Source organism: Lygodium microphyllum, chromosome 26 (genome assembly GCF_053477565.2).
Source record: "Lygodium microphyllum isolate KBCC chromosome 26, Lygodium_microphyllum_v1.1.10, whole genome shotgun sequence".
Lineage (NCBI taxonomy): Eukaryota > Viridiplantae > Streptophyta > Polypodiopsida > Schizaeales > Lygodiaceae > Lygodium > Lygodium microphyllum.
In genome coordinates this window covers 54,551,230-54,567,309 of record NC_141160.1, presented here as the reverse complement: position 1 = coordinate 54,567,309, position 16,080 = coordinate 54,551,230, and the positions used below count along the sequence as shown (strand labels likewise).

General features: G+C 39.9%; 1 protein-coding gene across 1 annotated transcript; it reads left to right on the top strand.

Annotated features, from left to right (window-relative positions):
- The first annotated feature begins 328 nt into the window (after nucleotides 1–328).
- Nucleotides 329–3,234, top strand: LOC148013287 (uncharacterized). Its single transcript, XM_087668309.1, has one exon. It carries the CDS (start codon nucleotides 804–806, stop codon nucleotides 2,601–2,603), a length of 1,800 nt encoding a protein of 599 aa, XP_087524435.1. The 5' UTR covers nucleotides 329–803; the 3' UTR covers nucleotides 2,604–3,234.
- The last annotated feature ends 12,846 nt before the right edge of the window (nucleotides 3,235–16,080 follow it).

Below are 16,080 nucleotides of genomic sequence, written 5' to 3'. Positions count from 1 at the left end.
TATTTTGCCCGCTGTTTATTTTTTTTGGCGTTGTTAATCTTCTTTACCAGGATGAGGAAGATGGTGCGTCTCTCTCTTCGTCTCATGAGCCTTCAGGGCCTCTCTCTCTCTCTCTCTCTTCTGTTTCTACTTCCCCTGCTTCTCAACCGTCTGAGGCTCTGAGGCTTCTCTCTCTCTCTCTCTCTCTCTCTCTCTCTCTCTCTCTCTCTCTCCTGTTTCTACTTCCCCTTCTCAACCGTCTGAGCCTCTAGGCTCTGAGGCTTCTCTCTCTCTCTCTCTCTCTCTCTCTCTCTCTCTCTCTCTCTGTGCTTTCTTCTCTCTCTCTCTCTCTCTGCACCTTTGCCGCCTTGTCGTGATTAGTTATACCTCATAACGTGAGTGTCACAAAATCGCCACTACCCTCCCCCTTCCACTTAAGTAAATATTTACCTCATCCAGCCAGGCTGCCCATCAGCTAATTTAGCACGCCAGCCTGCCGGCCCTCTCCGGAAAGGAAAGGGGAGGGAAAAAAACAACAAAAGAGGAAAAACAAGCTTTTACCAGCCCCCCTCCAATCGCTTTTTCTCTTTTACATGATTTCCCTCACTGTTCTACCTCCCCCTTATATTCTGCCTCCGGTTTTAACTTCATACACACACACACACACACACTCTCTCTCTCTCTCTCTCTCTCTCTCTCTCTCTCTCTTATCTCAGCACAGCAACGCCCCCTCTCATATATCGTTTTCTTTTTGAGACCCTGCATATGGGGCTCCCCCTTAGCCTTCAGCCCACCATCGCTTTTGATCCCCACAGCAGCATGTCATGACCCCAGATGACCATGATCAATCCTTCTCCAAACAGGAAGATAGTAGCCCCCCCCAAGACAGAACCTCCTTGCCCCTTCAGCTCCATCAGTATCATCCGCCTGATGGCAGTCGCGGCTCGGCCGCCGCCGGTGCGGCTGCAGTCGGTAGCGGCAGCGGTGGCGGGTACCCACAGCATCATCATCATCATCATCATCATCACCATCATCATCAGCAGGATCATCAGCACCAGCACCAGCATCAGCCCCATCTTGGCTCCAGCTTTAATGTTCCAGCTTCCTTAGGTCAAGCCATGGCAGCGTTGGGTGGAGCTGGTGGTGGGTCAGGTAACATGGGCTCTTCCCAAGTTGTGGATGAATCTCTAGCAATGTCTGTTGCATCAGGTCTAGGGCAAAAGTATTCGTCTGACAATCAGCCAAGCGGCGGGCTGGGCCCCCTTGCCACTGTGCAGCCCACTGCTCCGAGGCCGCAATCGCACGAGCTTGTCATCGCAGGGCCCTCTGCCGAAGCCGGCCCGATTGTCCCTAAGAAACCCCCTCCTAAAAGATCTTCCTCAAAAGACCGACACACAAAGGTCGATGGGCGAGGGCGACGCATCAGGATGCCAGCTGCTTGTGCAGCACGAATTTTTCAGCTTACCCGTGAATTGGGTCATAAATCAGATGGTGAGACAGTTGAATGGCTTCTCCGCCATGCAGAAGCAGCTGTCTTTGCAGCAACAGGCACGGGCACGATACCTGCATCGTACCAAACGTCAAGTGGCTCTATGCGTTCTACCTCGGCCGGTTCTGTCTCAGCACCCTTGCACAGGCTTCCTTCATTTCATGGTGCCCTTGGACTATCTGCAGCTCTAGGTCAAAGGGAAACAACAGATACACTCAGTGCAGCAAGGCTGGATCAACAAAGAAGGGTGGAATGGGATCATGCGGCTGAGGAGCAGGCGAACCGGCGCATGGGACTGTGCATAGGTCAGGGAGGTGATACGAGTTTAGGGCAGGATGCCATGTCTGCAGGATTCCACCATGAAAGCATGATTGGTGATCCCTCGGATGTTGGTGGGGGCATGACAGGTGCTACCGACTCCATGGACTCCAGTGGAAATGCAAGGAAACGATCAAGGGAATCATCTGACTTGAGCCACCTCAAAGAGGAACAGCCAGAGCCCACAAGGCCTTTATTCTCAATGATGAGAAATCCTACTCAAAGTGGAGCTTCAGGCATGATGCCGATGTGGGCAGTAGCACCTGCTCCAGCCTTAACAAGCAACAACACTCTTCCAGGAGCCTTCTGGATGCTCCCAGTCAGTGCAGGTTCGTCTAATCCAGGTGTCATGGCAGCACCATCACATGAACCAGTGTGGACATTTCCATCTGCGGCTGCAAGTGGAGCAGTATACAGGATGGCAACACCAGCTAACACTTCAATCCATCTGGGGACAGGTGGTGGAGGTGGAACACAAGCATCCACAGCATCAGTAGCTAGTACTCCCTCATCAACAAATACCATGCTGCCACTTGCTCCATCCGTACTTCCGCCTAATGCAGTTACTTTTATGCATAGATTTGGAGGTGTTGGTCTTGATCTACAAGGAGGGCAGTATGGGCATATACCAATTGGACCAATGTTGGTTCAACCAGGGTCACAACAACTTCCGGGATCTGGTTTAGCAGACACACATGTGGGAATGCTTGCTGCGATCAATGCATACTCAAATCGGCCCACACAGCAGGAACAGCACTCTATGGGGACAGGCCATCAGCAGGGTGAAAGTGGTGAGGACCCAGCAAGCTCTCAATAACAGGAATAGATTGGAGGGGCCCTTGCAGCAGTTATTTATGACATGGCCTATGCCATCACATGATTAATATCAATGCAAGCATCCATTCAACTGCATAAGAAGTGCTGTTGGACCATTTGATGGTGAAATAAGGGCCCACCTATACATCTCGTTACTGCAGTGTCAAACTCTCATGTGGCATGAGCCAGTTCATGCTTAAGGTGTGTGCAGCCTTCCTTTGTACCAATAGCATTACGAACGGCCAGCTAAGCAGCCTAAACCAAATTCTTAGTAACGATCTTAATTCTGTCTCTTGCGATCGGGTTTAGACTGTTTGGATCAAAGGGCCCAATTTTACCACCCATTGTATAGGTGCTTGTCAGTAATTAGGCAAGTTGTAGAGCAGATTGTAGAGAGCTCATATTCTTTTGTTGACATCAGATTTTTGTATCTTCGCATTAAAGTCCCAGACATAGTTTATGGCAATGTTCTTGCCACGGCTTTTCCCATTCAGCATTTGAATAAATTGCAACGCCTATTGCTACTGGCATGCAGCTAATGTTGTAATCACAATTCGTGTTTAGTTTACTTCAATGACTGTGATACACTCCTAGCTTCCAAGGAGCAATAGACTAATTATCATACTACTGGACTATCTGTTTGGTATAATCCTTTTTTTCATGGATGATATATGCAATAAAAAGGTTTAATATGCATATTTGGAGTTGAAGCAGGCTGCAAGGGACAGGGTTAAAGTCATGCTTGAGGAGAACTTACATAATATTGGACATGGGTTTGCCTGCGATGGCATAAGATGCAGATGATTGTTTTGAGAGCCTACCATTATGTATCGCAGTTTAGCTTATTACTGTACAGAAGGTGGTATTTCCTACAGTAGTTACAAATCAGCTAAGGTGACAAAACTTTATTCTAACTGTCTTTTATAATTATTCATGGCGCTTGCATACTCTTAAAAGGAAGAATCTGAGGGTTGATTGACATGCCAAGGACAGGCCCACCCAATACCACTTAGCGGAAAGTTGGTTCTCATCATGAATAAGGGGAACCCCACCATCCTTCACGAAGTTTTGTGTAATCGTAAACACCATAATTGTTGCTTTTGAGGCTTGAAACAAGAAGAGTACTTTTCTGTAGGGAATGCTTGTAATCTACACTTGCTCATTATGGCTAAAAGGCACAGTGGTATTCCTTAAGACGAGTTATTTCATGTAACAGCATCTGCAGCATCTGTCGGTGAAGGCTATTGGTCCACTATATAGATTGACAGTCGATATATTGCCGATATGCTTGCCCAGTCATCAAGCTTTCCAGCGATGTTGGCAAGGATGCAACAGTGCAGCATGATTGCATAGAAACTTGCCTGGTGATACAGAGCTTTAAGCCTATTAGTTGGTAAGGATGGTGGACCGACGGTGGTTGATGTTTTTAGAGCATATCTTCTCTCTTTGTCGCACTGCAGTCTATGTCGCAATAAGTTTCAGACAAATTCCCACTCTTAACTACCACATTGTGAATTAAATTATGACAACATTGTGAGCTTCTGCGAGGATGGGACGCCCTCTCGAGGAGAAAGCTCGTGATGTTTCCATCCTCGCCCTCTCGAGGAGAAAGCTCATGATGTTGGAAACCGTTTTGAGAAACGAGGGAAAAGAGCCGCTTTCTGACATTTTCTGACCCATCAGCCCCATGTCCCCAACCACACCTAGCTAGGTATGCGGTGCCTCCCAAGCAGAAGCTCATGATGTTCGAAACTGCAGGGAGATGAAACGAGGGAAAAGAACCCCTTCTCCAGCATAGGAAAATGTCAGAAACTGCTCGTGTGTACTTTCTTTCAATGGCAATATTCTCATGACATTTGAGGAATGTGAAGCGACGGGCGAGCGGAGGCGTCCATTTGTGTGGGTTATCAAAGGGATGAAATTCAGGGAGCTTGGAGCCCTGGAGCCGTCTCAGAGGATTTAAATCTTACAGGAAGCAGCAACGGAATGACGTGAAGCAGGAGGATGCATGATGCATTATTGGGGCAGGCACAGATATTGATGTAGTAGATAATTTGCAGGTGGGGAGCATTGATTAGGGGCGTGCTTTGATGAGGGACACATTCGGATGCGAGGGGCTTAGATTGGCGGGCAAGTACGAGAGAGAGAGAGATTGGGGGGGGGAGGGAGAGAGTGTCCTTTTCAGTGTCCTTGGGGTTTGGCCTCGCTTTCCCCAACATCGGCATTTGCCCCTCTCTCTCTCTCTCTCTCTCTCTCTCTCTCTCTCAGACTACAGAGTCTCTCTCTCTCTCTCTGTCTCTCCGCATCTCTCTCTCTCTCTCACTCACAGACTACAGAGTCTCTCTCTCTCTCTCTCCGTGTGTCTGTAAAGCGCCCAGTACCCCCACACAACCCAACAAACCTTTTAACGGAAACGTGCGCACATGCCAGTGCTTCTCGCTCTCTCTCTCTCTCTCTCTCTCTCTGCCATCTGGGTTTTTGGCACACGACATGCGTGAGCCTCACTTCACCCTCATGTGCTCCTCCTTTACTACTCCCCCCCCCCCCCCCCAAAACTACATTGTTCAGGGAAAACATTTTTGGTAGCAGATACAAAGGCCTTTAACTCGAAATTTTGAAATTTTTGTTTTTTTAAATAAATGCAAAAACCTCCAACTCAAATTTTTTTTGAATCAAATCACATGTTCTCGTCATTTTTATAACAAAAAATTTTCAAAATTTTAAGCTTTTAAAACTTTTCTTTAGATTTTTAAAATCCTTTAAAAAAAGTTCACTCTATATTAAACCTTGAGTTTTCATGAATCCTAGTTTACTACCAGATTTTGAAAATTTTGGTTTTTTAAAATAAATGCAAAAACCTCAAACTCTTTTTTTTTAAAATCAAATCACATGGTCTCATCATTTTTAAAACAAAAAATTTTCAAAATTTTAAGCTTTTAAAAATTTTCTTTAGATTTTTAAAATCTTTTTAAAAAAGTTCACTTTACATTAAACCTTGAGTTTTCATGAATCCTAGTTTATTGCCTGGCCCAGATGTATTGTTAAATTCAAAATATATTAAGAATTTTAAAGAGATGCTCTTTTAAATTTGGAAATTAAATCGAGGTTGAGTCTTTTTTTTTTAAATGGAGAATGGTTTTAATATTGTATTAAAGTATGAAGAAAAAGAAAGGTTTACATTATAGCAAATACCCAAAAGCTAGCTTTGAAGATCGCCCTTTCGAACACAAAATTGTTATATTTGGAAAACAAATATCAAACTTTTGAAGGGAGAGATTTTAAATTGAAACAAAAAACGAGATTTAGTGTCAAATTAATGGCTAAATTTAGAAAAAATATTGAAGTTTTTAGAGGTCGTCTTTGTATGATTAAAAACATAAAAGAAGAAACTAACAAATTATTAAGGTTGAAGGTCTTCGTATTGGTGTATTCTCAACCTTATCAACTTACAATTCAAAAAGCAATCCAACTAACATTTAGAGGAGACATTTTTGAGAGCCCATGTTTAAAATTGTCTTAGTTGTGTACAAGTTTTTTTCTTTTTGCATTCTACAAGTTATTCCATTATATTGTTATTACTTTAAAAATCTTAAATTAAGTGCAACTTTATCGTTCCTTCTTGAATTAATATAAAACCTCTCTTTTTGGTAAAATAGTGCTCTTGGACTTTTTGCATTCAATGCAAAAGTCTTCATGCTTAATGAATTTGAAAATTTTCTCCATATTTTGTAGGGTCCTTTTCATATTAATGAACCCTAGAGTTTGAAAGGGAATCACGATTCACAGTCCCTAAAAAATATTGTTTCTTACAATTTAATACTTATTTCTTTTAGAAATAATGAACCAACCCTTCTTCTTTTTTCCCACAATTGATAGCATCCCCTCTTGTTCACTAAGAATTCAAAGTAAACTCTTTCTTTTCTATCTTAAGTCAATCCATATTTACCAAGATTATATCCTGTCTCTAGTCACACCTCTAGTTTCCATTAGTAAAATTGTAGCCTTATTTTCATAGTTGGTAACGTATTTTCCGCAAAGCTAATCTTTTGAGCTATTGTAAAATTTTCACCTATCCACTAAAGAATTGTGAATACCCCAATTAATACAAGCCTCACTTTTTCTCAAAATAGTACTCATGGATTTTTTCTATTCCGTGCAAAGACTTGACACCTAATCAATTGGAAAAGTTGCCCATATTTTGTTGGGTGTTATTTATATTCCCTCGAAAACTTAAAGGTGCCTTATAGTTTCATAAATTGTTGACACTATTTGCAAGCAAAGGCCCTACTCTCCAACCAAGTACGGAAACAAGGAAGGGTCCAAGAGTAGGTAGAAGAGTTGCAACCACCCTATAACTCTCATGGATGATTGAAGCCATTTTAAAGGCCACCCCGTTGTAAAGCTAGAATGATATGTAATGACATTTTGTGGAATGAGAATTTGTTGGCACAATCTAGGGCAATTTATGTTTTCTTATGCTTTCACCACTCCACATAGAGAGTACCAAGTTGATGTTTATAATGTTCTAAGTAATGATAGACTTTAAAATGGCATTCTATTTGTAATTTGTTTATATAAGTGTGTTTTTTCTTGACATTTGTGCTTGTTGTTGATGCAAGGAGCTATTTATCACTAGTTGGCTTAATTGGCTGACATAATTTGTCATTCAATGGTGTTTCGACTCCTACTACAAGCACAGTAAACCAAAAAGAATGGTAAAATTGCTTTTCACAAGGTGGATATCTTGAGCTACGCTCTTCTTTTGGAAATAATGAACCCAACCCTTCTTTCCTATAATTGATCTCACCCCCTCTTGTTCCCTTAGGAGTCAAAGTAAGCTTTCTTTTTTATATTTAGTCAATCCATATTTCACAAGACTGTACCCGTGTTTTCTTATAAAACAATTTCTTTTTATAGTAAGAGGATTGTAGCCTTATTTTTAGTATTTGTTACTCCAAGGTTTTGTATTGTTACATGTAGTTTGTTTCTTTCTTCTACAAGTATAAAAGATCACAAGTTATTCTAACTTTCTCATAATTTGTTTTTGCACTAAACTTGGCATACAAGCTCACAAGTTATTCCTACTCTCTCATAATATTGTTTTGTACTAAAATTGCATGCATATGTTCAACCATTAAATATCATATTGTTTCATATATCTATTTAAAAAAGAAAATTTTCAAAGACTCACCTTTGCTCTTTCCATGAATGTATCCTATGTTCAATTAAAAAAAGAAAAAGAGATGAAGAGTATGTGTGTTCAATTAAAAGAGAGAGAGAGAGAGAGTGTGTGTGTGTATATAAGTGAGCTGAGTTGAGTTGAGTTGAGAGAGAGAGAGAGAGAGAGAGAGAGAGAGAGAGAGAGAGAGAGAGAGAGAGAGAGAGAGAGAGAGAGAGAGAGAGATGATAGAAAATAATATAACCCCCGCTCACCCTTCAAGAAAAAACCTCTTCATTTCTTGAATATCAAACTTCTTCTCCTTGTGCCACTTAGGCTTGAAAGCTTTGAGGTTGGTTTGGGATCCCCAAGGAAAAGCTCTAAATAATATATACAATAGATGTAGACTTTGGTGAGGGACACATCTTTCTTATAGTCATCTACTATTTCAACCATAAGGATGGAATTCACCATCATCTTCTCATGTAGATATCATTTCCATACCTAAAACTAGCTGTAGAAAAATAAAAGGGAAAATATTACTAGAAAAGAATCTAAAAGGTAAACCTGAAATCTTGAATATATAAATTATACATAAAGTCCTTTTATAAAATAGAGACATCATTTATATATGTAGCAGTACTCCACATGCCACATGTCAAGAGAGTGATACAAAGTGCTATTAAACATAGAAGCTAACAATAGTGGTTGTGATGAAAAACATAGAAGAGATATGAGAGATTCTAGGAAGGAGAGTGATGTGCTCTTTGCTCTCTCTTCTAGCAAAATTGTATTGAATGGAATACAACACGAATTGAAGAGATAAGACCATCAAACTAAAACTAAAGAGAACACAATATTAGTGAGTTTGGGAATCTCCCAATTCCCATTTTTTGAATACTAAAAAGGTGGCACCCGGATAACATGCCCATAAGTTTCTCAAAACCATATGATCTGACCTATCATTGAAAAGTGCTCAAAAAATGGAATCTATTGAGCTATAGAGCGCTCGATTTGGAGTTATAGTGTTCAAGTTATGACAAATCCAAAGATTTGACCACTTGTCCCAAACTTATGGGAAATTCCCATATTCCCCAATATGGTGTTAGAGGTACAACTTTAGAACTAAAGTTGATGATATAAAACTAAGAATTGTGCTCTCTATTCTCTCTTTTAGCCTAATGAACTAAATTAATACAATAGAATTGTATTGAATGGAATACAACACAAATTGAAGAGAAAATCCTCAAACTAAAACTGAAGAGGTACAACCTTAGAACTCAAGTTGAAGAGATAAAAATTAGAATTGTGCTCTTTATTCTCTCTTTTAGTCTAATGAATTAAATTAATATCCCACAATTGAAGAGATAAAACCTTAGAGCTAAAATTGAAATTAACGTAGGTTACTAATTAGTCACACATTTGAGTAGAGTGACTTTGTCATAGAGTGGACTAGAGAGAGAGAAAGAGGAGAGAGAAGACTACATAAGAGAGAAGTGATAGTGCAGAAGAGAGAAAAAGAGTGACGAGGAGAGAGAAATACTAGAATAGGAGAGAGAAAGATAGGAAAGAGAAAGAAGCCATTGAAGCTGTGAGCAAGGAGAGAGAAGAAGGACAATAATTGTATCAATGTGTCAAAAGATAGGAAAATTTACATGTCCTTTCCTTTTATACCAATGTCAGTGTGACATGGCATATCATCAATATTATTCACACACTAAATCCTTATTCTTCCCAGCTTCTTACAATCCATCCCTTCCCAAAGGTTTTTGCCCTAAAAAACAAACATAGAAAGACTGGAAAAGAATGGATAGAATAGAGTACTACTCTATTTTTACAACTTTACAAATGGAAAAATGAATGAAAGATGACTGACATATGGACTAGAATGAAAGAACAAAAGTAAGCCTCAGCCATATACATGATCAAGAATGCTTTAAAGGTATATGGAGCCATAAAGTCTTCAACTGATAAGCCCAGAATGAAGTAGACTGCTTGATGTGTAAACAGACCCTGCTAGACCAAATCTGCCATAACTTCTAGTAGAAGTCTCCAAAGGAGGCATGCCACATGTCAAAATGTAGCTCTTAAAGAGTACTTTGACCTTATGTAAGTGGCTTAATTCTGAAAATTAGGCACAATAAAAACTGTTCTAAAACAGCGTGATGTCCTGTCCTTGTTTGCACCATAACTAGCTCCATAAGCAGTAGGCTTCAGCCCCACCAATGTGTCCTATAGGAAAGGCAACTCATCTAATATAGAATCAGAACTCCAAGAAGCTTCCTCAGCAGTGGTAAACCTCTCCATTTGATCAAATATTTGATTATGGAACGAGATTGAAGCTTCTTCTCACGCTGACCTATAATAGCCTCTGGGATGTACTAAATAAGACATTCTTCATCAATACGTTGCAGATCATCAATCATATCAATTGGATCACCATAGAAAGGCTTGAGCTGACTAACATGAAAGACATTATGAATCTTTCTGGAAGAGGGTAGCTCCAATCTGTATGTTAAATCTCCAATGTGCTTTAAGATCCAATAGGGGCCATAAAATTAGTGAGCAAGCTTGTTACTAGATCCATCTTTCAAAGTAGAGTACCTAGACTTGGGCTCCTTCAATAAAACCAAATCCCCTTCTTGAAACTCTAAAGGCTGCCTCTTCTCATCAGCATACATCTTCATTTGGTCTTGGGCTTTCCTAAGATTCATCTTACACTGCTAAAGAATCTTTCCAACTCTTCTTTCCCATGAGGATTGATTCTCTCATTAAAGATGACTATGGGTAAGGAAACCTTATAGCTATACATAGCCTCAAAGGGAGAAACTCCAATGCTAGCATGAGTAGAGTTGTTGTAGGCAAACTCAGTCAAGTGTAACCAAGAATCCCATGAATTTTGGACATCATAGTAGAAATGGCGAAGATAAGTCTCTAACCATTTATTTACCTTTTGTCTGTCCACCATCAGTTTGTGGATGATAGGCCGTAGAAGGAGCCGATTTAATGCCCATAGATGTGAATATCGCCTGCCAAAAGTTACTCATGAACTTTGAGTCTCTATCATAAACAATCACCTATGATAATCCATGTAGTCTAAAAATCTACTCTATGAACTGACTGGCCACTTGAGAAGCAGTAAATTGGGTCTTGGTTGGAATAAAATGGGCTGCCTTGGTGAGTCTATCCACCACCACATATATACTATTCCATCCCTTCTTGGTAGTAGGTAATTCGGTAATGAAATCCATGGTAATGTGCGTCCATTTGCCTATAGAAATGGGTACTGGCTGCAACAAACCACATGGCCTATGGGTGTTGTTCTTATTCTGCTGACAAGGCATACACCTCATGACGAAGTCCTTGACATCTTTCCATAGCCCTTTCCAATAGAAACGTTTGTTGATCCTGTCATAGGTCTTGAAAACTCCAAGGCGTCCAGCTAAAGGTGAAGAATGTAGTTCCTCCATAATTTTATGTGTAAAAGAAGATATAGAAGGAATGACAATCTTGCCATTTAACCAAATGCGGCCATTTTTAAGCTGATAATGCGAGCTTTCTTCCATGAGACCTTGCTGTAATTTCTGAAAAATAAGGCTAAGCTCTTCATCCAAAAGATAAGCCTCTTGTAGTTCTTCAATCCAGTCACTATGCAACTCAGTCATTGTTGAAACTTTGCAGGCCCACATACAAGAAAGAAAATTAGCCACTATATTGTCTTTACCCCTTGTATGAGTAATGTCAAAATCATAATTCTACAGTGTAGCTACCCACCTATGCTGCTTAGGAGTAAGATTGGACTGAACTCCTGGTCATAAACATTCATGGCCATTTCTATATCTGTAAGCTTACAGCTCTCAAAGGCAATCACTCCATGCTCATGTAACAAAACATCCTCAATGCCTCTCCCACTGGCATCACACTGTATGCTAAATTCTTTCGAGAAATCTAGGCATACCAAAATAGGAGCAGAAGTAAGGAGTTTCTTTAACTAGTTGAAGCTACTATCTACAAGAGCATCCCAAAAGAAAGCTTCGTTCTTCAACCTGTCAGTCAAAGGAGCTACAATAGCTGCATAATGCTTGATAAATCGGCGGTAGAATGAAGATAGACCAAGAAATCCTCTAAGAGAAGTAGTAGTAGTAGATGTTGGGGCCAATCTTTTATACATTGCACCTTCTTAGGGTCAGCATGTATCCCTTTCTCATTGAAAATATATCCCAAATATTCCACTTCAGTCTGCATGAAAGAACATTTCTTCTTCTTAGCAAAAAGCATGTGATGTCTCAATACATCAAAAACCCTCCTCATGTGTGATAAGTGATCCTATAGAGTCTTGCTGTAAATCAGAATGTCATCAAAGAAGACTAAGACAAACTGAAAGACCAAAGGCTGTAAAATCTTATTCATCAGGCTTTGGAAGGTAACAGGAGCATTTGTAAGCCCAAATGGCATCACTAAGAAATGATAGAGCCTGCGATCAGTCCTAAAAGCAGTCTTGATTTCATCACCCTCTCTCATGATACCCTGACCTTAAATCAATCTTTGTAAGAAATTAAGATCCCTGTAGTCAATGCACATCCTAAAAGATCCATCTTTCTTTTTTACTTACAAAACAGGAGATGCATAAGGTGAAGAACTTGGCTCAATGAATCCCATCTCAAGAAGTTCCTTGATTTGCTTGGCTACTTCCTCTTGCTCACACTTAGACAATTTGTAAGGTGGCTTATTGATTGGCTTTGAGTTGGGCTCCAAATCAATAGGGTGATCTATTGCTCTCTTGGGAGGTAATGAAGTAGGCACCTCTAACAAATCCCTATACTCCTCAAGAAGAGTTGTCAAGGCTAGATGTCTTGCTAAATTAATGGGCTGATCTTCCATATCTTTATTCAAATGCAAAACAAATATTTGTGAACGCCTCTTGTACTCCCATTTGAGTTGTTGAATGGAGATAAGCTAAAAATCTGATCTACTAGGAATTCCTTATAAATGGATGAGCTATCCATTGAAGATAAAATCCATATACAGCTATGAGTAATCCATAGTGATTTTGTCTAATGTCATCAACCAATCAGTACAATATCTATAGGTCCCATTTCCAAGGTAATCAGGTTTACTTTTGCTTCAAAAATTTTAGTCAGCTGTAAAGAAACATGTGGACATATTTGTGTGTCGATTTCTTCTTCACCATTGGCTACTTGAACTCTAATGGGCTGCTATAAATCAATTGAAAGACAATTCACCTTGTCCATAATGGACTTATTCACAAAACTATGCGTATTGCCACTATCTATCAAAATGAACACTGCCCTTCCATGAATGTTACCCTTCATAAGGAGTGTATTAGGTCTCTTAGAACCTGTCCAAGCATCCATGGAAATAGAGTAGCTAGTGGTAGCTAGTGGTAGCAAGGGAAAGAGTCGGCTGGATCATAAAAATACTCTTGCCCAACTTCTTCCTCAAGATCTTCATTTTCAGCATTAGGTGAAATTGCATTAGCTTCATCAATCTCATCTTCAGGATCCTCAAAGACTAACATACTCTGAAGTTTAGCTTTGGCATTTTTGTATGCACACTTTGTGGCATGATCAGGTGTATACTTTTTCCCACACTTGAAACATAATCCTTTTTCCTTTCTTTCCTTATAGAGGTCCATAGGGATAGACTTAGGATTCATGTTGGCTGAAATGGATTTACGCTTTCTATCCCCTTGTTTGAAATCAACTCTAGGACTAATTGCTATCCTGAAATTACTTTGAGGTCTTGAAGTATTGAATGGTGGATAAGTTGGCACCCTTAAGCCTCCAGTTGATGCATGCTTGCTGCCATAAATGTTGCCAACTTGTCCCTATTCAAAAACAGTCCTTGATTGTCCAAAACCAGGCTGAAATGAAGACTCTCTTCTATATTTCCTTTCATAGCGCTCCATAAGCTCAATAGCTTTAAAAAGAGAAGTAGGGTTTTATGCCATGAAATCATCTGATAAAGATGGCTCTAAGCCATACATATACTTGTGGAGCTTAGCCTCATCACTGATGCTCTCTACATACATGGTTAGGTTGAGAAATTGGTTAGTGTACTCTCTTACACTTAGGCCTCTTTGCTCCAAACCATACCATCTTCGTGCCAATTTCTCTTTTTCAAGAGGGAAGACAAAGACTTCAGCCATAAGCATCTTAAAAGCTTTCCAATTCTCTACAAGTATGTTCTCCTTTTTAATATACCTCCACCAAGTATGCGCAAATCCCTCCAAGTGCAAGGAAGCAAAATGAGTCTTCATGTCATCAGTTCTAGAAAATATGTCAAAGTAAGATTCCATTTTGAAGATCGTCTAAATCAGATGGTAAAGATAACTGACTATTGAACTTGGCCAAAATGATCTTGCCTTTCAGTTCTCTTTCATGGAATGGTTGCTATCCCAAAATAGACTGGTCATGAGTGCCACTCATTGAACCCCCAAAGTGAGATGGAAATTTCTCAATAGGTGGCTTAGAACCACTATGCAATCTTGCCGCTGATAGAGGACCTTTAGGAAGTTGAGTATTCAGCCCAAAAGCTTGGGAGTTGACTCCATTCAAACTGCCCAAATAGTCATCATGCCTTTGTGAAGTCTCACCTACTTCATATTGGCTATTTGGGATACCTTTTCGTCCAATAATTCCATGACCGTGACCATTTTGGTTAGAGGGCTGAAGTGGGACTGAAGGCTCACTGTTTGAATAAGCTTTCTCCTTTGCTTCTTTAGATTCCATTTGCATTTGCATCCATTGGGAGAGTTGAGCCATTATTTGAGCATTGGATTCCACCAACTTGTCAATAGAAACCTTTGTTTGAGTCATTGAATCCTCTAATTTCTCAATAGAAGACTTTGTTTGATCAGTAGATAAAACCATCTGCTCCACTCTTGATAATAGGTCCATATGATGTTGTTGATGCTTTTGTTCATGTGCACACAAGGTATTATTAAATGCACTGATTTCCATGTTGAGGCTCTTCACAGCTCTCTTGGGATATATTCTCCAATGTAGAATCTCTGATTTGCTGAGCATAATCATCATGGACCTTATTTTTACCTTTATTCCCTACCATAATAGTGCAGTCCTACAGTATCCCCTGTAAGAAAAATGGCTATAACTTGGGCTAGGGAACTCCGTTTCCAAAAAATATTAGTTCAAATCAAAGCCAAGAATGCCCTCTTCGAGATGAGCTATAGCATGCTATAACAAGTTTAGGACATAAAATTATACAACTCAATATTTGAGTCTAAACTGTCCAAGCCTGCACCCTGTCTTAACCAGTGAATGCCCTGTTTCCACCGTGTGAGGTAAAATAGTAATCCCAAATGGCTACCAAACCCTATATAAGGCTGAGTAGGACCTATGGGTACCCTGTAGTACCTGTACTTGTACTTTAGTAATGAATTTTGTACATGTAAGGACCTGTAAATGCCCTATAGTGTCTTGTAAAGTTCCCGTTTTACCCTGTTTTGCTCGTGAAGGTACTTGAGCCTTTAGAAAATCTTCAATCTTTGATTCTCCACTCTTTGTATATGTGTGAGGGATAAAACGGCATGACATGCTCCCTACACGGCTCCAAATCATCAGGAGGTGGGCAAAGTTCCCCCCGGGTCGGTTGGTTGCACCCCTTCCGGATATTCAATAGTGAGGAAGGGTCACCTCTCTTTTGTCCCACTATCTCCCCCAACATCCACATTTTTCTTTGATGGGTATATCAACATGGCAATGGAATTCTATTCTAATCAACCAGCATGAAATGCATTTCTGAAATATTCATTCAGCCCCTTTCATGAGATGCAATTGGATGAAATCTAGAAAAATTGGATAAGGAGAGGGTCTTACCAATGCAATTTAGTGACTCACTAATAATTGCTAGTACTTACCCTTTTACAATATTTCAGCTTGGGCAAAAGAATTTCAACCAAACAAATCAAGGTTATGCATCAAACTTGGTAAATGATATCTATGATGAGATATGATTGAATCAATGCCGAAATTTTATGAAATAGACTAAGATTAATAGGAATAATACTAATCTCTGATCTATTGATCAATTCAGAGAATTAATTAATCAATAATCTCTCATCAACAAGTGGAAAAGCATTAGCAAGTGGATTATTGAGAGACTTCAGAGATTAAGTAAGAGAAGTACCTTGATTAAGCTTGAAGATGATGGTAAATGTCAGCTCCAAACCCATTAATGGAAGAATTCTCCATAATCCACCATGAGTCCACCATAAACCTTGAAAGATCCATGAAATCAGTCCATATGAGCTCCAATATGACCAAATCCATGAAGAATC

What these genes read in the sequence shown, in the direction of transcription:
- LOC148013287 (XM_087668309.1), top strand. Translation starts at nt 804, where the DNA reads ATGACCCCAGATGACCATGATCAATCCTTCTCCAAACAGGAAGATAGT.